Source organism: Xenopus laevis, chromosome 3L (assembly GCF_017654675.1).
Source record: "Xenopus laevis strain J_2021 chromosome 3L, Xenopus_laevis_v10.1, whole genome shotgun sequence".
NCBI lineage: Eukaryota > Metazoa > Chordata > Amphibia > Anura > Pipidae > Xenopus > Xenopus laevis.
Genome location: NC_054375.1, coordinates 135,385,347 through 135,413,016, shown reverse-complemented (window position 1 = coordinate 135,413,016; position 27,670 = coordinate 135,385,347). Strand labels below are relative to the sequence as shown.

Sequence of the window (27,670 nt, the reverse complement as noted above, 5' to 3'; positions counted from 1 at the left end):
TGTTTTACATACTTTGTTGAAGATGTCACGCTAGCTTACCTTTAACTGAACTACAATTCCCAGCATCCTCACGGAAACCAGATATTAAGCATGAAAGTGTTCTGAGAGATAGTCAGAAAGAATTCCCAAGAGAAGCATTCAGATTAGCAGCAATATAAAAAGATTTATTGGTACAAAACCACAGTGTCATAATAAGGTCCAGCATTATAAGCAAACAGCCATAAATGCTCTTGGCTACACACACTGTGCAAAGAACAAGGAAAAATAATTTATCAAGATGGAAATTTCATTTGAATCCCAACTCCCTCCCCTGTAAATTTAAGGGGGTTATTTACAAAAACTCGAGGTATCTAATTTTTTTTATTAAAACAAAGTTGACCTAACTCTCATCCACAAATTTAACTCATTTATCAATAATTCTTCTTGAAAAAGTTGGAGCGGAAAAACGTTGCGTCGGTTCAAATCGGACGACTGACGCTCCGAAAACTCGACTTCGTTGAACTGTCGCATTGAAAACTCATTCATCGGACGAAAACCAGCGCATATCATGATGTCAAGAAATAACTTCATGGGACATCTGCCAGTGACTTCTACGGGACCTCGACAGGTTTGATTTTCGGATTCTGGTTTTGAGCAGCTTTAGGGTATAATAAATCTTTAAAAATTCAAGTTTTTTTTCCTCTAAAAATTCAAGCTTTCCCCTTTAAAAACTTGATCGGAAAAATGTAGAGGTTTAATAAACGGACCCCTAAGTAACAAGCACCCGCCATGGAGTGTCCAGTAAAAAGCAGGCTGAGCACATTAATTATCAGTTACATATAGTCATTCTGACACAGAAATAACCATTAAAATTGGAAGCCTGAGTCACAAAAGGCAACACTGGCTATCCTAGTATTTAACTAATGCTGGTGCATATTTAGGGTTGTCGGTTGGTCCGTGCCTGTTGTAAGTGCAGGAATGACAAATGTTCATTCTCTTTGAGAACAAGTACTACATTCATCTGGGGAATAGGTGCTGGCTTGGGATCCCATATTTGATTTAAAGTCATACATACATACATTTATTACAACGCCCTTGGATTTTATCATGGCCCAGAGTAAGGACATTATCAATTATATGGCTGCCGATTTATGACTTCTCTATGGCCAAATGGGAACTAGTATAGAACTTTCCCACAAGGTACTGAATCCCCACAAAGAGCAATACATAAGGATTAGTGATGGGCGAATTTGGGGCGTTTCGCTGAAAAAATTCGCAAAATGGTGGAAAAATTTGCGAAACGTCTCGTTTTTGACGTCGGCGCAAATTCGCTGGCAAAAATGTGCTGGCATCCAAAAAAACAGACGCCAGCGTCAATTTTTTTTACACCAGCGAATTTTCGTGAATTTATCGCGGGAATTCACAGCGAATTCGCGCCTGCCGAATAAATTCACCCATCACTAATAAGGATCAAGCCAGACAATGCCACCCAATGCTATAGCACCATATATATAGCAAGGCCCCATGTATCTACAGAGAGAACAGGGAGCTGCAAGAGCTGTGAAATCATGGGGATTGAATAGTATGGAGTCCTTAAAAAATGTCAACCAGCATTCTGTAAATATTCATGAATGAGCCCCATCAATCCCAGCAAAATACATCACAGCTATAACCAATTATTTCTTACGAGGCAAGGCACATGTGTCAGCCGAAAAAAACTCTCTTGTTATATCAAACCGTGTAAATTTCCCAAAAAATCAGGATCTCTATGATCAGTCTCATTTTTGGCATGCAGAGACAAAAAAGAAAAGAATACTGGATCTCATACAAGACCATTCTATAGTGTAGGGGTGCACAGGTTAAATAAAAGTGATATGATTTTCCCAGCCATGGAATACCAATGCAGTTACTATGGAATGAAAAGAAAATAATCAAATACATCAAGCATGTGGCCTTGCTGATGAACAGAATAATTACAGGTATATTGAGTCTGTCTTCTTGGTTTGCTTTGGACAGTCAGATCAGATATAGAATTATTGCCATTGTGTTTATTCCAGTGATCATTAAGGCTCATTTTCAGTTCGTATCCTCCTTGGCCTGATCAGAGGGGGCAGTCAGATCCTCTTTCTCCTCCGCATTCTCTGCCGCATGAACATGGACAATAACTGGGCGGGAGAGGATCTTCAGGGCCTCCAGGTAGCTGGGCGGTGGAGTCTGTGTGTTCTCTAGCGGCCGAGAGAGGATTTTCAGGGCGTGCATGTAACTAGGAGGTGGGGTGATGGTATTGTTCAACCGGAATCCATGGGGAGCCAACAAGGCGTTTACTTCTGTAACCACAGTAATGGGGGAAAGAGTAATGAGATGGAGTAAGAGCCAAACACTAGCACATCTGTAGTCTCCCAGCCATAACATTTGTTCCTCTCATTATATGTGATGCCTTCTGAAATCAGAAAGTATTTGCTTGTCTCATGCCATAAACACAGCACTGCCTAGCAGGTCTGGACTGAGAATTAAAATAGGCCCTGGCATTTCAGGTACACAGAGGCCCAATCAGCCCACAAAAAGGCCCAAACAGCCCCCACCAGCCCACTAAATACTGACTTATACTGGGACCTTATAGCAGCATATGCCAGAACCCACAGATTATCCGTCCGGGCCTGCTGCCTAGATACCAAAAAGTAGAGTTTTAATTCTGCCATAAGGCAACATGGGAGGAGACATGCAAATCACTCATTTATGTTTCTTTGGCCAACTATGCATCCAGAACGGCTGGTTTATAGCACAGATACAGCCTAATGGTTCAGGGCCTTATATCCAAACTTGCAGACAGCCTGTTCTGATCTTGTTAGATCTCATTTTTTCACTCTCATTATGAAATGCCGTTCTAATTGTTTAGCTTTATAAGCTTATAAGCTTTATCATACACGGGAACGTTTTCTTTGTTACATTTTAAAGTATTTACGTATTAAAAGTATACCACGGGATGGTGTTGATGAATCCATCGTATCAGCCTTTTAATTTCAATTTCTCATTGCAGTTTGAAGGAGCAATAACACCAAAAAAATGAAAGTGTTTTAAAGTAATTAACATTTGGGTGGTTATTTACTAAAATCCCAGTTTATCTCATATTTTAATTTAAAAAAAAACACGACTAAACTCCCATGCCCGATTTTAGCTTATTAATAAAAAAAAAACTCAATTCAATCTGATCACAGAAAACCTTGATCGTCTGTGAAGGCGGAAAAACTCGATAAAATTGAGCAAAAATCTGAATCGCACAATTTTTTCAGGCTATTTTTGAATTGTTGTAATTTTTCTGTCTTTTTTGCCGAATTACATAGATTTTTTGAGTTTTTGCCCGAAAAACCCAGGGCCGGATTTGTGCTGTATATGCCCGGAGGCCAGCTCCTCCGTTGCCCCCTCCCCTCACATTGTGCGCATTCCCATCCGTTTCATCTACAGCCAGAACACTGGGACAGAGCGCATAGTCCCTACTGCTCAGGCACAGCTTATATTTAAGTGCGGCTGGGCGGCATGCCGCCCCTAAGATTGTGCCGTCCTAGGCCCGGGCCTTAGCGTCCTCGCTGCAAATCTGGGCCAGTGAAAACCCCAAAAAACTTGGATTTTCGGGTTAAACCCAGCAAAGACCATGATAACTTGAAATTGAAATAGGTGCCTCTCCCATTGACTTATACAGAACCTCAACAGGTCTGAGATGGAAGATTTTCAGATTTGGGCTTTTTTCAGCATCGTGGTATAATAAATCTCTATAAAAATTTGAGAGTACGGTACTACTGAAATTTTAATATACTGTAACTCCCACAATATATTGTTGCCCTGCTGTGGTAAAATTGGTGTATTTGCTTCAGAAACACTACTATATTTTATATAAATAAGCTGCTGTGTAGCCATGGAAGCAGCCATTTAAAGCTGCTGAAAATGGAAGAAAAGGCACAGGTTACAAAGCAGATAACAGATAAGCCCTGTCCAAAACAATGTTGTTTATCTGGTATCTGCTATGTAAAATGCGCTTTTTCTCATTTTTACAGCAGCTTGAATGGCTGCTTGTTTTTATAAACTATATTTAGTGTTTCTGAAGCAAACATAAGTTAGCCCGTTGAGAAAGTTATAGGGAAGAACATTTGATATGAAGCATAACAAAAGTGGTGTAAAGGTGATACCTTTATTGGCTAAATAAGATGATAATAACAGCAAGCTTTCAGAACATTGCAGTTCCTTCTTCAAAGCTGATTACTGCAATGTTCTGAAAGCTTGCTGTGATTATCATCTTATTTAGCCAATAAAGGTATCACCTTTACACCACTTTTGTTATGCTTTATATCAAAAGTTTTTTAACTACTTTAATACACTTTCAGTTTTTGATGTTACTGTTCCATTAAAAATCTTTCACTGGTGTGACCAACCCGCTCCCTCCTAAAAAAACTGATTTTCAGTTTGAGGCTACATTTTTATTGTTACCTTCTATTGCCTACCTTTCCATTGTAACATAAAAACCTCTGTTGTTTTGCTACGGTAACAGGGACCCTAACAACCAGGCAGCTATGGACATTATTTCTTTGAAAATAACCCCCCCCCTGGAACTTGAATGGGGCACAGTTTTACCACCTTTGCTCTCCCTCATTGCTATTCACATTGCATTAAACCAGGCAAACCATTACACGTACCACTGGGGTTCTCTAGGACTGCAGGGGAGGAAGGTGGGCTGTGTGTCTCCTGGACGGTGATACCCGGGGATTCCCTTCGATATATACTTCTGCGGGTGGACTTCCTTCCAAAGCGCTGCATGCCTGAAGCAGAGAAGTGCCTGCGCTCATAGCAGTCCCTGCAGCATTTACAGGTCTTGCATATCTTATTCCAGCAGAAGAATGTAATCATCAGAACTGCAATGAAGATGGCAAGCCAGACCATCCACGACTCCTGCATCCTGTGGAACAATGGCAGGACATATAAGGATAGAATTCATAGAGATAAAGGGTAAACTATTGGCACATAAGTACTGAAGAACGGCAGGTTTAGCTTATCTGGAGTAAAGCAAAGGTCTGAAGACAGGTTTTATTTCATTGTTAAAGCTGAGGGGCATTATGTTTGTGAAGATTCTCATTCGTCCAGGTCATGGTATATCCGTAGAAATAAGTCAAATCAATTGGACTTGCTGTGTTTTTCTTGAAGACATTTCAGCAGTTATCCAACTGGCTTTCTCAATTCAGAATGACTTGTAAAAAGATCCTTCTGGAATAACTACCCTGGAATGTTGCTTCAATCAGCATGAGGTCTACGGGAAACCCACACAGACCAGTACCTGCTGTTTTACTCCCACCATCCATTAAATCACAAACTGGTTGTTATCAGAACGCTACATAACATACAAGATCCCCACCAGCACATAGGCCAAGGTGAAAGAGTTGGAACATCTCAGGTGGCCCCTTAAGACGTGTGAGTATCCAGGGCTTAAAAACTGGTATAAAGAGAAGCAATAACACCAAGATTACCGGTGAAGTTGGAAAGTAGGACAAGTGAAAAAACTTGGACCTCCTATATGTAGCTGGGGTGTCTGAAAAACTTTGAAGAATTTTTAATAAACACCACACCCCTGTCTACTTTAAACCCAGCAACACAATGAGGCAGCAACTGGTTCACCCAAAAGACCCAACCCCAAAGCACAAGAAGAGGAACATGTAGGAGAAACCATACCACAGCCAGCTCTTTTGGTCAGGACTCAGCCGTGTACCTACATCTAAAGGAAAAAGGACACTTGTTTGAAGACTGCCAAGTCCAGATACTAATAGTTCCAAACAGGTGTTAAAGAAGTCATATATGTAAAAACTGAAAAATCAAGTTTGAATAGAGGCGGGGGGTGCGAAATCTATTGTCTGCCACATACAATGCTGTTTTGTCACCTCTACCTGGAAGGTTTAATAAAACCTCAAAGCTTTAATCATGCTCATACAATCAACACCTAACTTCATGACATCCTTGCTGATTATGATAAACAGATTATGCTGATTGGAGCAACATTCCAGAATATTTATTCCAGAAATATCTTATTTACAAGTCATTCTAAATTGAGAAAGCCCGTTGGATGACTGGTGAAACGTCTTCAAGAAAAACACAGCAAGTCCAGTTAATTTGACTTATTTCTACAGATACTGAGGGGGCATTGCACCCGTTGTACAGTAAATTTGTCCACTGGGCTGTCACTGTTCCATTAGAATAAGGGTATGTTTAGCAACAAAAGTTAAAATATGTTTAACAACATGTGGAGGCCCCAGGGTGCCTCCAAACTAAGTGCCACTGTTTCATTACAGCACATATGGGGTTTAAAGGACAAGTAAAGTCTATTTCACTGGGGGGGTACCAAAATGTTAGGCACCTCCAAGTGAAATAGACCAAAAAGTTTTTCCTTGGGCCGGTGATTCTGTTAGGAGAAAGCTGAACTGGCATCTCCTTACCATAAGATGTTCGTTCATTTGGAAATTGAAGATGCACAGTCAATTAAATCTCTACTGAGCATGCTTAAACAGGAATTGGGATGCCCAAAGACTGCTAGAAAGTTATTCTGGTGTCGTGCAGTTTTATACATAGGCTGGTGCCGTTTTCTCGTAGCACCAGCCTGGAGAAAAAAACGTAGTAATTTATTGCATTGGGGGTGCCCAATGAAATAAGTTTTACATGTCCTCTAAGGGTTAATGCACACAGGAGCTTACCAGTGCTTGTAACATGCATTTACGGTGTTACCGTGTTCTGAGTAGAGCTCAGTCTGTATGGGAACCTTAGTAATGGCCTGTTCTCTATTAGGTAAGAAATCGCTGGCACTCAAAGGGCAGGTGCAAGCAGGGACAGTCCCTTGCGTTTTATTGGCTTGATAAAGGGGCCTGACCCCGAAACGTCAAATTTTCTGCCAATAAAACGCAAGGGACTGTCCCTGCTTGCACCTGCCCTTTGAGTGCCAGCGATTTCTTACCTGCTTGCAGTTGGAGGGTGCCGATCCCTTCGTCAACGTGCACCCGGCAATCAACACGTAGGTCAGGGAGTGCAAGTGGAGCTTCTATTCTATTCTATTAAGTAAAAGCAGTCAGGGTTCTATAAAAGTCAATGGGAGCTTTGCTGATTCTATTGGATGTTTTTTTTAGCCATTCAGACTTTTAGAGGTTTTCCGATTCTGTCTTCGCTAGTAATTGTCTGTATTTTCTCTAGTAGTTGCTCGTATTTTACACCCAAAGCGTTTTTTTCTGTTCGTACCTTTTAGAATCAGATCTTTTAATAACTTTCATGGCATTCGTGGTTTTGGAGAAACAGAGTTAAATCAGGATTTCAAAAAGCTCTAATAACACTAAAATTCCACCACCTCATAGTGTTTGTGAACCTAAGCTTGCAAATTTTCTTTTGTAGAAAGAAACTTCACTTTATTAAAGGGTTAATGGAGACTAACCCTAAGCAGCATGGGGGTACTGACCCACTGATCCCTGTCTGATCCTTGTCTTAACATAATGCCCCAGTATTACTCATCAGAGCAATTATTACTGCACACCATGAGCAGAATAAACCACTTCCTTACCTACTTGTCTGGATTGTATATAAAAGGCTACTGTGTTACAAGTGCTATAAGGTCTCCTTCCTGATTTTTGTTCTGCTCTTACCTGGCCTGGTCACACTGAAGGTAAGTCGTTAGATCGGCCGTACATATGTTGACCAGTCTTGAGTCACACTCCCAGAAATAAGTCTCATTCCCTTGGCACTGAAATGCCACAGATGGGAGCTTTCGCCTTCCCTTGCTTAGTGCTGTGAAAGCAGGTTGTTGGGGCACACACCCCACCTGTAGCACAGAGAAAAGGCAAATAGATTATACAGTGTGTTTTATATACACTTCAGTCTAACACGTTAACGAATGCAGAGAACAGATGACACTTTGAGCAGCCAGGGCTCTAACAATATTATGCATCCAAAAATGCCAACAGATGCAGCAAATCAAATGTGTAATCGAATAGGGGTCCCTCCTTATATTACTGGGCATAATACCTGGAGAGATTTCAGTTGGCCATTACTGACAAAGAGATGTACAGGGGAATAAAATCAAAGTCATTTGTGGAATAAAGTTTTACAAAAAAAGCACATTGTTATTTCCTTCTATCATTGTGTTTCTTAGACAAATAAAGGTGGCCATACACAGAGAGATCCGCGGATCTCTCTCCGATATGCCCACCTTGAGGTGGGCAATATCGAGCTGATCCGATCGTGGGCCCTAGGGCCCAACAATCGGATCCTAACGAATGGGAACGGGCGGTCGGATCGTGGGACCGCATCAACGAACAGATGCGGCAGGATTTTTTGGGGAAGCCTGTCGGGGGGCCCCATACACGGGCCAATAAGCTGCCGACTCTGTTAAATTATCGTGCGGTTAGTGGGATTCGAACAATCGTACATCTTACGATTTTTCGGCCGACATCTGTCAGGAAATTGATCGGCCAGGTTAAAAAATCTTTGTCGGTCCCAGTGCAATCTATCTATGTTTGCAGGGCCAAGCAGGCAACTCCCATTTGTTTTCCTGGCAAATTGGTCTTTTAGTTGATGGTCAATTTGTACGATCGCTCCAAGAAAATCGTGGTCTCACAATGAGGATCAGATCTATTAAAAATCTCAACATCTATGGCCAGCTTTAAGGTTCCGGGCAAACTTGGGCAAGGGTGTTATTTAGGGGTGACCACTTCCACCAAACCGCTAGGTCTCATGTCATTCTGACTTCTTTTAATAGGACTATAACACAACAGGAGGTCAATGGGAAGGAATAAGAAAAAAAAGTTTGTGGCCAATCAGGGCTGGGACTGCAATCTGGGTCTCAAATATGTTTACTGAAACTGGAGGGGGCAAAAAAGTAAAATAAGTATTAATTCTAAGAGGCACATTTACCAAAGGTTGAATTTCGAGTCCACGTGAGTTTATAAAAACTCCCATAAACTCGAAATTCGACCAGTCAAAATGAATTTTTAAAAATTGGGCGAATAGGATTGTATTGAAAACGCTAATTTGAATAGAATTTGATTCGAGTTTTAAAAACTCGAATGTCAGGAAGGGTGCAAACAACTCCAAATTGATCCTAGGACGTCTCCCATTGACTAAAACAGCAATTCGGCAGATTTTAGGTGGCGAAAAGAAGGAATTCGAGTTCCGGGCCTGAGTATGATAAATCTCGGAAAAAAAAATCTAATTTTTTAAAAAAAACCTTGAATCGAATTTTAACAATTCCCTAGTGGAATTTGACAGTTTTGGCCATAAAAAACTCAAAAATTCTAAATTCGATTTTTCAATTCGACCCTTGATAAATTTGCCCCTTACTATCTCCATCAGACAAATGGAGTTGGAAAACAAACATGAAAGTACAGTAGTTCTTCTATACTACAAAGGCAAATTTACTGATTGTGAATATTTTATGTTGAGTGTTGAGGTTACAATTAAAATTATACTGTATATGTCTTGGAATAATAAATCCGCCTAGACCCTAGGTCAGGAGTGCCCATACTTTACTAATGTGAGGTCTACTTTAAGTGATGTTGTCCCATTAAGATCTACATCCATAAAAGCATTGTTAGCATCTGTTCCATGGAAAATATTACTTAAATATATTGATTATATTGAAGAGAATTTATATTGCTATATTTAAAAAAAAACTACTTCTCATGTAACCATAACTGAATAAATATCTGAATGAAAAGCATGAAACAGGAGTGATTTAGACAAGCTGTTTGTTGACAGTGTCTTGAGATCTACTGATCACAGGCTAAAGGTCTACTGGTAGATCCAGATCTATCTTTTGGGCACCCCTGCCCTAGGTAAACAATAAGCTACACCAACCTATAGCCAATCAGAGCACAAGAATCTTGACATTTTAAAAATTAAAACAGTAAAGCAGCCAATAAAATGCATCTAGGTGACCCAACCTTACCTGCTGGCACAGTGCTGGAGCATTATTCTCCCTGACTCCACTGTAACACAGGGGTCTCCACACACTTTCCTTTAATACCTCCATGTGTCCATCACAAGAGGTTCGCCCTCCGCTCAAGCGCAAGGTTTGATTGTCTGCGGGTTACAAGAAGCACAATAGTTTAGGATCATGACAGTGTATTTTCATATATAATCCTCCAATTTTAGGTAAGGCAATATCAATGGCACCAAATCTCACCATAATGATTCCATTCCTGACCAATATAAAGAAAGAATGAGACCCCCTTTGACCAGCCGGGTCAACCGCCAACACCTGGTGGTACATTTAGTTTGCATGTTTGGAAGTGACTGACTTATGCCAAGCTGCTTAGATGCTAATGCTGTTATTGATGCCCGTGCATTGGCATGTGGGAAGTCATAACCACCATGAAAGCTTGCCTCCAAGCTAGTACAGGTGTGGGACCCGTTATCCAGAATACTTGGGACCTGGGGTTTTCCAGATCTTTCCATAATTTGGATCTTCATACCTTAAATCTACTAGGAAATTATGTAAACATTAAATAAACTAGGGATGCATCGAATCCGGGATTCGGCCTTTTTCAGCAGGATTCAGATGAATCCTTCTGCCCATCTGAACCTAATCTGAATTTGCATATGCAAATTAGGGGCAGGGAGGGAAATTGTGTGACTTTTTGTCCCAAAACAAGGAATTAGAAAATGTTTCCCCTTCCCACCCGTAATTAGCATATGCAAATTAGGGTTCAGATGCATCCCTAAAATAAACCCAATAGGCTGGTTTTGCTTCCAGTAAGGATTAACTGTATCTTAGATGGGATCAAGAACAAGCTACTTTTTATTTATTGCAGAGAAAAATTAATTTTTTTTGGATAATTTGGATAAAATGGAGTCTATGGGAGACAGCCTTTCTGTAATTTGGAGCTTTCTGGATAATGGATACCATGCCTGTAATTCGAAAATAAGCAGCTGCTTTAAGGCCAGTGGGAGCAACACCCCAGGGGTTGGTGATCACTGATCTAACTTGTAATAATACAATCAAAATGAATTGCACTGATTGGTGGCTGTAGTGTGGAATCTTAACAATTGGTTCCACTGTCTGTATCTAAACATTATTCATTGTTTACTTGTCTTCTGCATTCACATGATAGGATGTTGTGTACTTGTACTCTGTACAGCAATCTGTATGATAGTGTTGTACACTTGCTGCTTCTGGCACATACTGTAGTATGTGATAAAGTTACATGCCTTTTGTTCCTGGCTCGTATATATGTTGGGGGATAGTGCTACATTCTATACACCTAGGGTTGCCACCTTTTAAAAAAATCTTCACCGGCAGGTGGAGGGGGCGGGGTTAAAAGGGCAGGTTGTGACGCTAAAGGGGGCGGGTTGTGCGGCTAACGGGGGTGGGGCCATGATGTACTATTGGCTGGTCGGTCGTGATGTCAAAGGGGGCGGAGCCAATGCCCGCGTTTGGCAAAAAGCCCAGGAAAAAAGGTTAGTTTTGAGCAGGCTGGGGGCAGGCCACGGCTTTTTTTTTAGGTGTATTACAAATTTACCCGCAGCTAAATTGGCGGTAGATTTGTAATACCAGCCCCGGCCTTGGCTGATGTTTTACCGGCTAGGCCAGTAAAATACCGGCCGGGTGGCAACACTATATACACCCCACCTTGTACTGCTCTGGGAGTAATAATGTTATTCACTGTGTATTCATGCCTGTGTGATAGTGTTGGGCCACATTCAATTCAGTGAGAAAAAGGTTTATCACATTATCACAAGATTCAATCTGAAATGCAATTCAATTCAGAAAAACGTACTATCCCTTAACTATCCCCCAACATATATATGAGCCAGGAACAAAAGGCATGTAACTTTATCACCTACTACAGTATATGCCAGAAGCAGCAAGCGTGCAACACTATCATACAGATGAAAACTCTATTGAAGTCTATGGGAAAAAACTGAAACTGAATTTGGAGAAAAAAAATTTCTCCTGCAATTGAATCCCGTCCATGAGTTTTCACAGGATAAACCAGGAGATAACTTTTTTTCTCACTGAATTGAATCTGGCCCAATGTGGGCTACTGCTCTTGTTCCTGTGGAAAGGGCCCTGACGGGCCCTGTAGCCTTAAAGATTCTGATCTTCCACCATGAAAGTATAAACAAAGTCAGTGTGAAGGGGCCAGTGCTCAGTCCCATATTAAAGGAACAGTAACATCTAAAAATGAAAGTTTTTTTAAAGTAATTAAAATATAATATACTGTTGCTCTGCTCTGGTACTACTGGTGTGTTTTCTTCAGAAACACTACTATAGTTTATATAAACAAGCTGCTGTGTAGCAATGAGGGCAGCCATTCAAGCACAGGATACATAGTAGATAACAGCTGTGTGAAATCCCATTGTATACTACAGATCTTATCTGTTTTTTGCTGTACATCCTGTGCCTTTTTTTGTCCTTTCCAGCTTTGAATGGCTGCCCTAATGGCTATAATTATATACAAAAGACAAATCCGGCTCTGTGTGTTTACTTAATTGTCATAAACACGACAAAGGTGCGGGTTTCGATTCAAATATTGAAAGCTTAATGCAGACTTAGCCCCGCTCACCGTGAACAACAGTTGGTCCGGGTGCACATGCCCCGGACCCCACTCTTCAATCTGAACACCGGGCTCTTCCCGTCCGCTAAACAAATGTTGTAAGTAAATCTTTAGAATCTTACCCTGCACGGTAGGTGACCCGGGTGCAGCCAGCCCCGAGTCCGTCACTAGGAAGGAACGCCAAAAGTCCAACAATCGATGTGCAGGCCGCGCACTCCTGGGTATGAATACAGATCGCTCGACTCCCAAAATACACCAGTTGTACCAGTGCAGAGCAACATCACATTATATTTTAATTAATTTAAAACGCTTTCAAATTTTGTTTTATGTTGGTGTTTCTTTCCTATGGGGAAAGCCCCAGGAAGGAATTATTTTGGACCCCTGAAAATGTCTGGATACGCACATATATATATATATATGCAAGTCGCTGGGCCCCAGTGCACATATGAATGCTCCACTAAAACTAGTAGTAAAAATGCCCATGTATACATATTCTAACATATTGGTGCTATGTATCTGGAGCGTCCACACTGTTCTGTATAACATGGATACACACAATGTTTGCTGGTGTTATATAATGTTTTTATACTGTACACTGCTACTTTGTACCTGCAATATCTGTGCCATTCTGTGTCATATATATTCCAGGAGTGCCCATGCCTATCTGTGTGATATATGTTCCAGGATTGGTTGAGCCTTTCTGTGTGATATATGTTCCAGGAGTGCTGGCACCATTCTGAGTGATATTTGTTCCAGAGGTGCTGGCACCATTCTGAGTGATATATGTTCCAGTAGTAGCCATACCATTCTGTGGGATATCTGTACCTGGACTGTCCATCCCATTTCGGTTACAGGTCAGAGCCGCTATCTTCTCTGTAGCACATGTCTGCACGGTCCGTCCAGGTGCCCCGCATCGACTCACATTGGGTTCATCTCCTAAAAAATAAACAGAATGTATGACTTGGTTCAAACAAGAGGAGCAGGACAGTGAGAGGATCTAATTCTGCCTACGAGGGCTGTGTGGTTCTTTCATGGTCACAGCATCATGGTAAACATCACCAGTAATGTCTCGCTTTTGTATACCCTTGTGAAACCATCAGCATGTCTAAATGCCCCATTTGAAACCTCGATTTTAAATACCCTGATTTTACGTTTTTCCGCATTTTACATTTTTTATTTGAGGTCCCACCAATTTATAATGCATTTCAACGGGTGCATTTCCCTGATTTTAAGTTATGTTTTCTTGGATTTTACATCAAAATTGTGTCCTGATGTTCCCAAAAACTGCTTTTTTTCCTCTATGAATGTTATTATTTGTGAAATAAAGAGGTTTACAATACTAACCAGATGTACATTTTGCCATGGTTCTGCCTGTAAATGGTCAATTCCAATTAGGCTGCCGCTTATACAGTCCTGCACCAATCACTCAAGGCCCCCATACACGTGCCGAGACAGACCGAGTCGGTAGCTTATTGGCCCATGTGTAGGGCCATCCGACAGGCGTCCGCGATCGATATCTGCCCGAAAGTCTGCCAGATGCCGATCGGGCAGGGTAAAAAATCCAGTAGGATCGTGGCCGCATCTGTTTGTTGATGTGGTCCTGTGATCTGACCGCCCATATCGCCTCCATTCTGATCCAATCGTTGGGCCCTAGGGCCCACGATCGGATCAGCCCGATATTGCCCACCTCAATGTGGGCATATCAGGGAGAGATCCGCTCATTTGGCGACATCGCCAAACGAGAGGATCTCCCTGTGTATGGCCAGCTTAATTGCTTTAGGTTGTGTATGTGACTGACAGAAAGTCTTGCAAATGCCCCCCATAGTGTAACATTAACGCTGCAATGCTTAACCCTTGTTATTAACACAGTAAATACTGTATCTCAAAGTAAAACGGACTCCTGTGCTTATATCCTTTCAGTACTTGAAGAAAAAGTTACTTTAACACATTTCCCTAATCTTACATTGTCCCGGATTTTACATAATTTTTTCCTGGTCTCTGAAAAACATAAAATGGGGGTTCTACTGTATAGACCTAAGGCAAGGCTTGACATTTCCCCTCTGCCCTTGATGCATTCAAATGTGCACGGAGAGCAGAAATAAAACAACCTGTGTATAATCACAAAGCTAATCTATTAGAGGACAGTTTGCCCCATGATAATTGGAGCCTAGAACAGAATTATTAGTTTGAGCCCATTATAGGGCTCGTTTACCCCTTGTATCTGTTCAACCAGCAGCTACAAACAAATCATTTCTTGGTAACACACAACTTATTTTAGTCTATAGTTCCATAGAGAGCCATGACCCCTGTCGGTGTAATACCATTGTATTGTACAGAGCTGATATGTGTCTGTAAAAAAAAAAAGCCATAAAACATTATGTAATTAGTACCTGAACACTGAACCCCCTGTATGGCCTCAATATCGGGGTCAGGAGGCGACTGCAAGTTCCACGTGGCATTTGGAGTGCCACAACCTGATTCCACGCACACAACCTGCGCCAGCGGCGAGTCCACATTCCATTGGTCATCGCATGCCTAGGTTAAATGAAACAAGGGTAAAGTTTATTCAACTTGTGGGTTAATTATATAAAGATGGGGGCAGTTCAAACCTGCATTCGTTTACTCCCCTACCTGCTCCACTACCCTGCTCGGCCCCAAACCAAGTTCAGCTTATAAACAATTGCCTGAATATTTGAACTTCTCACTAATATTTAGGTGTTGAGTTGTTGTCAGACTTATTGGGTTCAATCCGACACTCTTTATGCTAACATTTGGTTAGAGACTTACCTTATTATTATTATTATTGATTAATTAGACCATGCCTACTGTAGTTCCAAAAACACAGCAAATAAGAGTTCATCCAAATTCTGACACTAATTGGCCTTCATGCAAAGCTTCCAAAATATCTTAGATTGGGCTCCTTGGGGGGAGGCATGTAAGGTGTAAGAAAAGGTGGTCACAAGGTTAAGGCTCTATGCATCCACACCAACCATCGTAGTCAACACATTTACACTATATTGCAGGCAAACAGATCAAGGGTATAGAAAAGTATGGAACAAACTATTTTTTGGGTACAGGTTCCTTTCTTCTAACAATCATGTTACCACCCTGTAAGCCATCTGTGCAACATGCATCTGCAGTAAGAATTGTGCCAACATCTCTCACAGCAAAGCATAAATCACTCAACCAAAGCATAAATCAGTTTTCTTATCTTTCGCTATGTTCCTTCACATTAGAGATATTAAGGGAAGGGAGAAAATCAATAGATCATTAGTGTGCCATGGACTTGAATCCTTCCCTACTTGTGTATGTTCTGACCTACCGTGCAGAGCCTGAATTACAGGAAAGTCTATGAGGCTGTGCTCACCAGAGAAAGATCAATAATTGTCTATTCCTAGGTCGTGTCTGGGAACACAATTACTGGAGTGTGCTGGAGATGCAGACTTAGTGGTTCATAATAGGCTAGGGTTAGTCAGCAGGACAGGGAAGCTTTATTATCTGAGTAGAAGATGAGAATCTAGGGCAACAGATTGACAATGAGAAGCTTCAATCTTACACTAATGTGTAGAGAGGGAGAAGTAAAGGAAGTTTATTTAGGAGGCTAATTAAAAGCAGCTACAGCACAAACACGTAAGAATCGCAGCAAGTTTGTCTCCTACAACATAGTAACTATTTCAGGCTGGGCCTTTTTCTATGCTACTCCAGCAGCCTTGTCCCTCTAAAGCAGGGGTCCCCAACCTAAATTTAAAAAGAGTCGGGAGCAACACAAGCATGAAAAAAGTTCCTGGGGATACCAAATTAAGGATAACTTGCCTGGAATTAAAAAATAAGCACCTGCTTTGAGGCCCCCGGGAGCAACATCCAAGGGGTTGGAGACAATGGCATAACTATAGAGGAAGCAGACCCCGCGGTGCTAGGGGGGGGGCACAGGGAAAAGGGGGGCCCAGACCATGGGGTCAGCTTCCTCTACAGCCAATCACTGTGTATTCGCAAACCAGCTGCCTGCATTTGCGCTTTATCGCCGGGGAAGCTGGTCCCTGAGCAGGCGCACATGTGCTCAAACGGGTTGGGAGAGCAGGGGAGAGCTGGGCCGGGTAAGTTGCATTTGGCACCGGGCCCAATCAAAATTTTTTGCAGGGGGGGGGCCCGGCCTGGAGTTGTTACGCCACTGGTTGGTGGGCAACGTGTTGTTCATGAGCCACAGATTGGAGACCACTGCTTTAAAAATATACTGCAACACTCAACCACTATTGAAATTCTAGGTTTCTCTAATCTTTTCCCATGACAAAAGCAAATATGCAGAATGCCACCACAGGGTACCAGCGTGCATACCTATCAAATACATATTGCCCTGGGAAGTGCACTTAAAGGAACAGTAAAACCAAAAAATAAAAGCATTTTAAAGTAATTAAAATATAATGTACTGTTGCCCTGCATTGGTAAAAGTTCTGTAATTGCTTTAGAAAGACTACTACAGTTTATATAAATAAGCTGCTGTGTAGCCCTGGGGCAGCCTTTCAAGCTGAAAAAGGAGAAAAGGCACAGGCTAGTTAGCAGAAAACAGATAAGCTCTGTAATAGCAAACAATGGGATTCTACAGAGTGAATCTGTCATCTGCTATGTAGCCTGTACCTTAAATGGCTGCCCCATGGCTACATGGCAGCTTTGTTAAATTATAGTAATCTGTCTGAAGCTAACACACCATGTTTACCAGTGCAGGGAAACTGTAATTTAACTCACTCGCTTTTTTGGTGTTACTGTTCCTTTAACCTGTTATCTAGAGAATGATATGGGTCAAGAGAATTTAGGAGAGAAGTGAGAGCTGAATAGGGCTTAAGAGGTATAAGACTAATGGCTGTGCAAAACCTGGTAAGTAGGGGTTAACTGCTTACAGTGCCCTAGCTGGATTAGAACTCACAAACCCAGCGCTAAAAAGCAAAAGTGTTATGCGCCTCACTACTGTGCCCAAAACAGCTGCCAGGGGCACAAACAAATCTTAAGCTGGCCATAGATTTTTAAAAGATCCGATCCTCATCGTGAGACCATGATTTTCTCGGATCGATTGTACAAATTGACCATCAACTAAAAAGACCAATTTGCCAGGAAAACAAAGGGGAGCTGCCTGCTTGGCCCTGCAAACATAGATAGATTGCACTGGGACCGACAAAGATTTTTTAACCTGGCCGATCAATTTCCTGATAGACGTCGGCCGAAAAATAGTAAGATGTACGATCGTTCAAATCCCACTAACTGTACGATAATTTCGAAGGATTGATGGGACTTCGCTAAAATCGGTCATTCAGCAAGAAGAATCGTTGCATCTATGTGGAGCTTTAGACCAAAAAAACTGGCCTGAACCCATTTCTGTTTTTAACATCCTCTTGGGTTAGAGCTTTATATCTTTAGGAACTCACATGGGGCTGGTTGTGCTGTAAGATGATGTACACACACCAATTACCAAACTAGTTTCCGCTTTCCATTTTATGTTGCCATGTTTTCCATTCCATGAATTCTCTCCCAGATCTTATCTGAGTGCAAAAGCTAAACAACATGTTATTTTTAGCCTTTGAAGTGTTATTTTTAGGTGTTATCAATATTCATGATTCAGCATCTCCGGACTGTGTTCATTCACACGCTGGACACATGTACTCATTTCCTGGGCTCTGTTTCTCCCTTTCCATCTGTCCGTCTTGCTCTAGATTCTGTAGATTCTTACTTATTTTGTCCCTAAACAACTCTGTTGGATCCTAATACAAGCTCTGGGGGTTAGTAAACACTCCTGGAGGCAGCATCATACAAATTCAGAGAGGCAGCATCATACCAATTTAAAATACCTGTATATATGCAGAGCCATTATATATTCAGCTTTGATGACAAACTAGTAGAACTTGCATACTGAAGAGTGATTATCATATGAAGATCCACATTTTCAGAGCATACTCCTGCCAAGCTAATAAGAAATAGGAAGAAATAGTTCAACAAATGGGTGGGTGTAAGGTTTTCAGCTCAGAAGGGTAAGTAGCAGCTGTTTCCACCGCAGGATATCCTAAAACATGGCATAATTCTGACTGGGAGCTGGAAACACTTCTTCATGTAAAAGTATCCACAAAGGAGGTCTATATTATAACCAATGGGACTGGCAGAACCTAATGATGTGTCTAAACATGTAGATGGCCTGATGACAGTGATAGTCATCTGGAAGTGGCTCTTTCAATAATTGTACACAAGCCAATGAATTGTATAATCAGACCCTACTTTCTGCAGCTGCAGTACTAAGACCATGACTAAGCAAACTGCATGACCAGTCAACCTAGCTGCATCAACCTAGCTGTGACCACCATAAGCTTCTTCCTTTTATTCTGCAATTAGGTGTTTATAAGGACCATGCTTGTTCAGTATGTATGTTTCTGCTTTAACCTTATATTGGAATTTTTACTGGAATAATAACTCCATTAGCTCTAAAGCTGGCCATACAGGTAACGGTCCATGTTTGGTCAGGTCTCTAAACCAATGTATCATTTCATCAACCAAGTATTGAACTTTAGCCATGTCAGACAAGACTATACATATACACTGAAGAACATGTTCAGTTACCAGGCTGAAGTTGTCATTGCTGAACAGTAGAACAACACCACTGCATGTGTCTTTACTCTCTGTCCACGACCCGTTATGGAATATTCCTAAAGAGCTGTGTAATAAGGACTGGCTCCTCACACCTGTTCAAAAAAAGGAAAAGAAAGGGTTAAGCACACCATCTCCTCCCAGCTCTATAATTTTAATTCCTGAAAGTATCAGAGGGAAACAAGGTTCTTTAAAAATACCTACTGCCTCCAAAGAGACCTTGGGGTAAATCTACTAAATGGCGAAAATTTGCCAGCAACGGCTTCGCAGCCATTGCAACACTTCGCCAGGAGAAAATTCGCTCAGACAACGCTAATTTACTAAAATGCGAAGTTGCGTCCAGGGCACCGAATGCTAGCGAATTTTTCGCTAGCATTACTTCTGCAATCATGGCGAAGATGTGCTAGCGTTCAATTATGCCTTGCGCAACTTACTCAGAGATCTTCGCTCAGGCTAATTTGCATACGGCGGGAAATTATAAAGTTGAATGGACATATACGTTGCTGCAAATACATTACATTACACAAGTCCAGGGAACCTTAATAAAGACAATAAAGTTGTTATAATGCCCTACACATGAGCCCACTGTATGGGGGAATGTATGGCGGAAACCGGTTACCCAAAAAAAATTTAAGGACTTTTGCAGGCAATCACTATGAAAAAAGGAAAAGACACCTGCGCTTTTTGGGACTAAAAATATGATGTATGAGGAAGATTTATGCACTCTGGTGCACTTACCCTGGTCTGAGCTGGCGAAGGCAAGTCTGGCGAAAGCGGTAACGTTCAGTAAAATCTTAGTGAATTTGCGGAGTAATGTCCATTCCCCAGAGCAATTTGCCTGGCGGTAGAGTGCGAATGACCGCTAGCGTCTGTCTCTTTCACTAGCGAAGTTACACCTGCGCCCGTTAGTAAATCGGCAAAGTGCCTGAAAGCGGTAATGCTGGCAAATCGTCGCCAGCGTTAGTCATTGCACCCTTTAGTAAATCTGCCCCCTTGAGACACAAATTCCATAGTAAGGCATCAACCAGTGGGCTTAAGGATTTTTCCTTAATAATATATATTGTATTAATCAAGGCAGCACTCTGCTTCTACAGTATATTAGTCTCAGTGCATGGTAAAAATTCCAAAATATACTAAATAAGACCAGCAACACTGAGATTTCTTGTGATAGAAAATGAATGTATTAAAAAATGTATTTAAATTCAAAATCATTGTAGGAATTAGGCACCATTCCTGTATTCTATTGAAGCAATTTAGTTGCAATAGGCCTCATGCTGAAATATGAAGCCTGTTGTTTTGTTAGACATTGTGCACTTGGAGTTCATCTTTGTTGTTCAACCCCATTTGGCCATACCCAAACACTTTTCCGCCCAAGCAAATGGTTCAGCTCTCTCAACCACCCTAATGACCCAACTTTTGTCCATGTTGAGGACTAGGCTGAACCTTGACAAGGCAAATATGTCAGCACATTCATATATGAAACTCCTATCACGTCTCTCTCATCTCTCCATGGCTCTTGTGTATATAATGGGATAATACAATGGCATTTGTGTATTGCCTGCATGCAAAAATGCTATAATTACAGCCTCATATAGTAAAAGTCTAAAGCTGGCCATAGACGCAAAGATCTCATCGTACGAATCGAGGATTCGAATGATTTTCGAAAAGTGTGTGGAGAGTCCCGACATTTTTCGTCCGGCGGAGATTGGTCGTTTGATCAATCGGACAGGTTAGAAAATTTCTGTCGGCTGCAGGTAATATCTCTGCGTGTATTGCCGATCGTACGATTTTCAGTGGGAGACTGTCACCAGCTTTGTCTATCGTACGATCGCTGTCAGGGGCAGAACATCGGCTGATCTGTTCTTTAACTACTTGGTCAGAATGGTAAGAGTTTGATCTGAATGGTTAGTGGCGGGTCGGGAGATGGGAAAGTCCGATCGTACATTGATTCGTACGATCGGATCTTTGCGTCTGTGGCCAGCTTTAGAGTGTGTTTGGTGGAATGGTCATATGAATACTAGATAATGCAGCTTGCCAGGTCTCGATTAGCCCTTGCATCTATTTAGTGGCCATATATGGCCTATGAGCCCCTATGGAATTATGGATCGTGAGCAGCAAATACAAGCTCATCTGATCCACCATATGTTATACTACTAGTTTACATAAGGAATGTTAGTGGTGACTATTATATGGAGCCATGTTTTTCTACATGAAAAGTTGAATGATAAAAGTCAGAAGAGCCAGTAGAGAGATCTGGCATGAAATTGTTACAATTAAAAGCAATTCTTCACTGAGTAAGCAAGGTGTAAACTACTGACCAGACAACCAGTTACACCCATATTGGTGCCCTAGGTACATGGATTCTATACTTAGAAAGTGCACCAGAATAATATCTGTGATTCTTTATTAGACTTTCAGCTCTACATTTGTATGTCCAGTATTGTAGTAAAGGTACCGGCCCAGCATGGTTGTTACATATTCAGGACTCAGCACTCTACAGCAATGTTTGTTAAACCTTCCCCCCTTAAGCCCCCCTTGAAGATCCAGCCTTTGACTAAGGACTCCTTGAAGGTCCAACATTTGGTCAGAGCATCCTAAGCTCATGAAATCAGTAGAGATGTCGCGAACTGTTCGCCGGCGAACTTGTTCGCGCGAACATCGGGTGTTCGCGCTCGCCGGAAGTTCGCGAACGTCGCGCGACGTTCGCCATTTTGGGTTCGCCATTGTTGGCGCTTTTTTTTGCCCTCTCACCCCAGACCAGCAGGTACATGGCAGCCAATCAGGAAGCTCTCCCCTGGACCACTCCCCTTCCCTATAAAAACCGAAGCCCTGCAGCGTTTTTTCACTCTGCCTGTGTGTGCTGAAGAGATAGTGTAGGGAGAGAGCTGCTGCCTGTTAGTGATTTCAGGGACAGTTGAAAGTTTGCTGGCTAGTAATCGTTTTGATACTGCTCTGTTATTGGAGGGACAGAAGTCTGCAGGGGTTTGAGGGACATTTAAGCTTAGGTAGCTTTGCTGGCTAGTAATCTACCTTCTACTGCAGTGCTCTGTATGTAGCTGCAGTGGGCAGCTGTCCTGCTTCTGATCTCATCTGCTGACTGCTGCAATAACAGTAGTCCTTGTAAGGACTGCTTTTATTTATTTTTTTGTTGTTTTACTACTACTACTACTACTACTACTATAAGAGCCCCAGTGCTATTAGTCTAGCAGTGTTGGGGAGTGGGACTGGTGTGCTAATCTGCTGCTCCTAGTAGTTCAGCAGCACCAACTTTAATTTTTTTTTTTTAATATTCATTTTTTTTTTATTTTACTTTTTTTTATTTTACTACCGCTGTAGTAGTGTATAAGTTGACCTTTTAGGCATTATTTGCCCTGTAGGCATTATTTGCACACTGTTTTCTTCAACCCGCCATCGAGCTGTGTGACCTTGTTCACATTCTGTCTAAATATCCATAATATTACCGTCTCCAGAAAAAACACCGGAGTCACTTTTTTCAAGCAGCCATAATATATTTTACGTAATCCGTATCCACCGCTGTAGTAGTGTATACGTTGGCCTTGTAGGCATTATTTGCACACTGTTTTCTTCAACCCGCCATCGAGCTGTGTGACCTTGTTCCCATTCTGTCTAAATATCCATAATATTACCGTCTCCAGAAAAAACACCGGAGTCACTTTTTTCAAGCAGCATTCATATATTTTACGTAATCCGTATCCACCGCTGTAGTAGTGTATACGTTGGCCTTGTAGGCATTATTTGCACACTGTTTTCTTCAACCCGCCATCGAGCTGTGTGACCTTGTTCCCATTCTGTCTAAATATCCATAATATTACCGTCTCCAGAAAAAACACCGGAGTCACTTTTTTCAAGCAGCATTCATATATTTTACGTAATCCGTATCCACCGCTGTAGTAGTGTATACGTTGGCCTTGTAGGCATTATTTGCACACTGTTTTCTTCAACCCGCCATCGAGCTGTGTGACCTTGTTCCCATTCTGTCTAAATATCCATAATATTACCGTCTCCAGAAAAAACACCGGAGTCACTTTTTTCAAGCAGCATTCATATATTTTACGTAATCCGTATCCACCGCTGTAGTAGTGTATACGTTGACCTTGTAGGCATTGTTTGCCCAGTTTTTTTGGCCGCAGCCACTGAAGCACAGAGGCCAGAAAAAATATGCCATATAAATGCTGAAAATAGTAATTTTTTGCCATACGTTGACTCAACGTATATGGCAAAAAATGACTATTTTCAGCATTTATATGGCATATTTTTTCTGGCAACTGTGCTTCAGTGGCTGCGACCAAAAAAATGCATATTTTCTGCATTTATATGGCATAATTTTTCTGGCCTCTGTGCTTCAGTGGCTGCAACCAAAAAGATTTATATTTTCAGCATTTATATGGCATAATTTTTCTGGCAACTGTGCTTCAGTGGCTGCGACCAAAAAAATGCATATTTTCTGCATTTATATGGCATAATTTTTCTGGCCTCTGTGCTTCAGTGGCTGCAACCAAAAAAATTTATATTTTCAGCATTTATATGGCATAATTTTTCTGGCAACTGTGCTTCAGTGGCTGCGTCCAAAAAAACTGGGCAAACAATGTCTACAAGGTCAACGTATGGCGAAAAATTACTATTTTCAGCATTTATATGGCATATTTTTTCTGGCAACTGTGCTTCAGTGGCTGCGTCCAAAAAAACTGGGCAAACAATGCCTACAAGGTCAACGTATGGCAGTTGTTTAAAGAGAACAGTAGATTACTAGCCAGCAAAGCTACCTAAGCTAAAATGTCCCTCAAATCCCTGCAGACTTCTGTCCCTCCAATACAGAGCAGTATCAAGCAGATTACTAGCCAGCAAGCTTACTATCATCTGTCCCTGAAATCACTAACAGCTCTCCCCCTACACTATCTCTTCCAAGCACACACAGGCAGATTTTTCAGATACATTTTTGCCCTTGATCCCCCTCTGGCATGCCACTGTCCAGGTCGTTGCACCCTTTAAACAACTTTAAAATCATTTTTCTGGCCAGAAATGTCTTTTCTAGATGTTAAAGTTCGCCTTCCCATTGAAGTCTATGGGGTTCGCGAACCGTTCGCGAACCGCTCGCATTTTTGCGCAAGTTCGCGAATATGTTCGCGAACTTTTTTTCCGACGTTCGCTACATCCCTAGAAATCAGTACAGATAAGTACAGACATAGACAAATATTGTTTATCAGTCATTCAATCAAAGTTGCAAGAATATCTAAAGGTCCCCATAGATGCAAAGATTTTTTTTTTGGTGAACGACGTGAGGTTAGTAGTAATCGAACGATCGTGCACGATTTTTCGTCCGACATCTGTCAGAAAATTGATCTGCCAGGTTAAAAAATTTTCATCAGTCACAGTGAAATGTATCTGTGTTTGCAGGGCCAAGCAGGCAGCTCCCCTCAGTTTCCCTGGCTTCAACTAGACAACATCGATTGAAATGGTCTTTTAAGTTGATGGACAAATCGTACATTTAAACGATCGTTTCAAGATAATATTGGTCGCATGATAACGAAAAGATCTGTTAAAAATCTTTACATATATGGCCAGCTTAAGAGAGAAAATAAATATTCACCCCAAATCTCACCTTGACCTCCAGACCGGGCTAGGAGAACTCTAAGGGCTATTCCACAAGGGGAGATAGCCACGCGTTTGCGGTCGCGGCGACAAAGCGCCGCGCCAGTCGCCGCGACCGGCGCAGGCGACAGTTTTGTATGGGCGCCTATGTAAAAACGCCTGTGCTAACCACACGAGGCGATGCGCTTTTCAACAGTCGCCTGAAAATGCCTCGCCAGGCATTTTCAGGCGACTGTTGAAAAGCGCATCGCCTCGTGTGGTTAGCACAGGCGTTTTTACATAGGCGCCCATACAAAACTGTCGCCTGCGCCGGTCGCGGCGACTGGCGCGGCGCTTTGTCGCCGCGACCGCAAACGCGTGACTATCTCCCCGTGTGGACTAGCCCTTAATCCTGCCTGGGGGGCAGCTACAGCTCTACAGCTACAGTGCTAAAATAGCCTTATACCTACACTATGTTAGAAGTTAGCCACACATGTCCAGATGTGGTCATGCAATTTGGCTAATTGCAACCAATCTGGCTAAGCACATGGGTATGCATTACATAGTGGGGAGATCTTCTCTTCAAATTAAATCTTGCCTGAAAGGTCACTTATTAAGGTGGCCAAAACAGCACTACGCTTCATGCCTGACCCGTGCGCACCCTACAGCATATGCTGCATGGTTTGCCTGTTGTTAAACTCTGGCCATACTAAGGGGCAAATTTACTAAAGGGCGAAGACTTGCCTTTGCCAGCTCAGACCAGGCAAAGTGCAATGGAGTGTATAGGACTTCCTCAATTTTTTTGTTGACAATTTTTCTAAGTCCCAAAAAACGCCAGCGTCTTTTCACTTTTCAGGGTATTAGGCTGCAAAAAGTCCGTAAAATTTTTTTTTTTGGGTACCCGGGTTTCCCCCCTACATTTCCTAACATATGGCACATAAACTATACGCTGGGCTCATGTGTAGGGTAATATAACAACACTATTTTATTTTTTTAAGGTTCCCTGGGCTTATGTAGTGTAATGTATTTGCTGCAACATATACGTCCATTCAACTTAACTTCCCACCATATGCAAATTAGCCAACGCTAGCGCAACTTCGCTTTGCTTGCTGAAGTAACGCTAGCGCAACTTCACCAGCGTTCGGTGCCCTGGACGTAACTTTGCATGTCAGTGAATTAGTGTTGTCTGGACAAATTTACGCCTGGCGAAGTGTTGCGATGTGAGCGAAGCGGACGCTAGCGCAAATTCTGCGCTTAGTGAATCTGCCCCTAAGATTTACTGTGCCAAACTAATTTCTGCCTGCACCTGGTGTAGCTAGAAATTAGACCCAAACAGACTTCCCAAAGGTGGTCTTTACCTAGGAGATGCAATTGGCTTTAACTTGATATTTAACTAAATCCACCATTGTTTAATTAACCAAGTTCAGTGATCACCAACCAGTGACTCTTGAGCAACATGTTGCTCACCAACCCTAATGGCCAATCACAGCTTTTACTTTGCACCGCCCAGGAACATTTTTCATGCTTGTTTACATCTGAATGTGGCTCATGGGTAAAAAAGGCTGGGGACCCCTACTCAAGTTTAACATCTTTTTCTGTGTTTATGGTGTTTATGGACTGCCTACCAACCAGTTTTTGCCATGGTCACTGGTAAATAAATGAGTGGTTTTCAAAAATGCTGCCTACTGATTGCTTGCTCTGGGTTACTAGTGCATACATAACCCTATAAAACTCTAGGTCATCTTTGTACCCTGGTTGTCAGCTGAAACCTGATGTGCTCTATTCACAAAGTGAAGACACAAACCCTATTACAGTTCTACATGTGACCAAAGATGAGATGTCATTATTTCAGTTACAATGCACTTGCATTAACGACACAATGTCATGCATATATATATATATATATATATATATATATATATATATATATATATATATATATATATATATATATATATATATATATAAATAAAATAGAGACAGCAGAACAAGTGGCTGCAGGGGGACCCCATATGGATCCTGACTAATGAGCTCTTTCAATATCAATTGTATGCATGTACAATGTATGTAATGTATAATGTAAATGTAATTCAGATAATTCTTCCAAAAGTCTGTGATGGGTTTTGCTTTAGGTACAGTATGTCCATTCATTTGCCGTTGTGTGTGTGTAAAAAATGATTTGTAGCCAATGCAATGACTGGAATGTGAAAGGCTGTCCCAGTGGTTAGTCTGAAGCAGCATCACTTCTTTGTTATGTATGGAGGCTGGCGGAGAGAGGTGACGGTTAATGTGAGAGCAGAATGCAGAGAGGGAGAGCGAGAGGCTGTCTGGGGAAATGAGAAAGGACAGGAGGGGTTAGAGGAGACAGAGCAAGCGGAGAAACACAAACTTATATTCACAAACTCACCGAAATTAATGATCCACAGCAGGTAACAGGAAATGGGCAGTGCCAGCTCCATGCCAAAGGAAAGGATAGAGAGGAGGGCCAGACTTCTGGGTACAGGAGGTGGGCAGGACCAGGGGAAACAAGGAACAGACGTGAAACAGAGGAGGGGACGGAGACTAAGGAGTAGACTAATACCTGTGCTACAGAGAAGAGGAGGAGGAGGAAGAGGCAGAGATTCGGGTTTCATACCTGCCTGACAGACAGGCTGAGCAGAGATTCAGGAATGCAGCCATGCCTACTGGGAAACAGGAAGGTGCATGACAAACTGACATACCTCCCAACTGTCCCGTTTTTCTCCGGACAGTCCCTATTTTGACAGCTCAACCCGCAGTCCAGGATTGGTTCTGAAATGTCCGAGTTTCTCTTTGATTTCCTGCACTGAACAGCAAGAAAAGGACACAAAGTTTATGAAATGTAATTAAATAAGAGCCTTTTAACAGAGAGCCCAGAATACTAGGCAGCTGCA

The 27,670-nt window shown here is 41.9% G+C and overlaps 1 protein-coding gene across 3 annotated transcripts; it reads right to left on the bottom strand.

Annotated features, from left to right (window-relative positions):
* Nucleotides 1-143: 143 nt before the first annotated feature.
* On the bottom strand, nt 144-27,460 carry LOC108711592 (scavenger receptor cysteine-rich type 1 protein M130). 3 transcript variants are annotated; one of them, XM_018253474.2, is made up of 8 exons: nt 27,166-27,460; nt 19,143-19,264; nt 14,939-15,083; nt 13,158-13,484; nt 9,938-10,071; nt 7,638-7,813; nt 4,665-4,924; nt 144-2,306 (listed from the first exon to the last, which is right to left on the bottom strand). In XM_018253474.2, the coding sequence occupies exons 1-8, from the start codon at nt 27,389-27,391 to the stop codon at nt 2,056-2,058; spliced, it is 1,641 nt and encodes a 546-aa protein (XP_018108963.1). In that variant the 5' UTR covers nt 27,392-27,460; the 3' UTR covers nt 144-2,055. The 3 variants fall into 3 exon arrangements, with proteins under 3 accessions (XP_018108963.1, XP_018108965.1, XP_018108966.1); XM_018253476.2 differs by having other exon boundaries at nt 13,353-13,484; nt 27,166-27,459; XM_018253477.2 differs by having other exon boundaries at nt 13,374-13,484; nt 27,166-27,458.
* Nucleotides 27,461-27,670: the final 210 nt, after the last annotated feature.

Excerpts from the sequence above, each read along its gene's own strand:
- LOC108711592 (XM_018253474.2), bottom strand. The coding sequence starts at position 27,391 with ATGAAACCCGAATCTCTGCCTCTTCCTCCTCCTCCTCTTCTCTGTAGC. Across the intron at positions 13,485-14,938 it reads ACAGGGGGTTCAGTGTTCAG|GAGATGAACCCAATGTGAGT; the intron begins GTACTAATTACA and ends TTTATTTTTTAG. Across the intron at positions 4,925-7,637 it reads CTTCAGTGTGACCAGGCCAG|GATGCAGGAGTCGTGGATGG; the intron begins GTAAGAGCAGAA and ends ATTGTTCCACAG.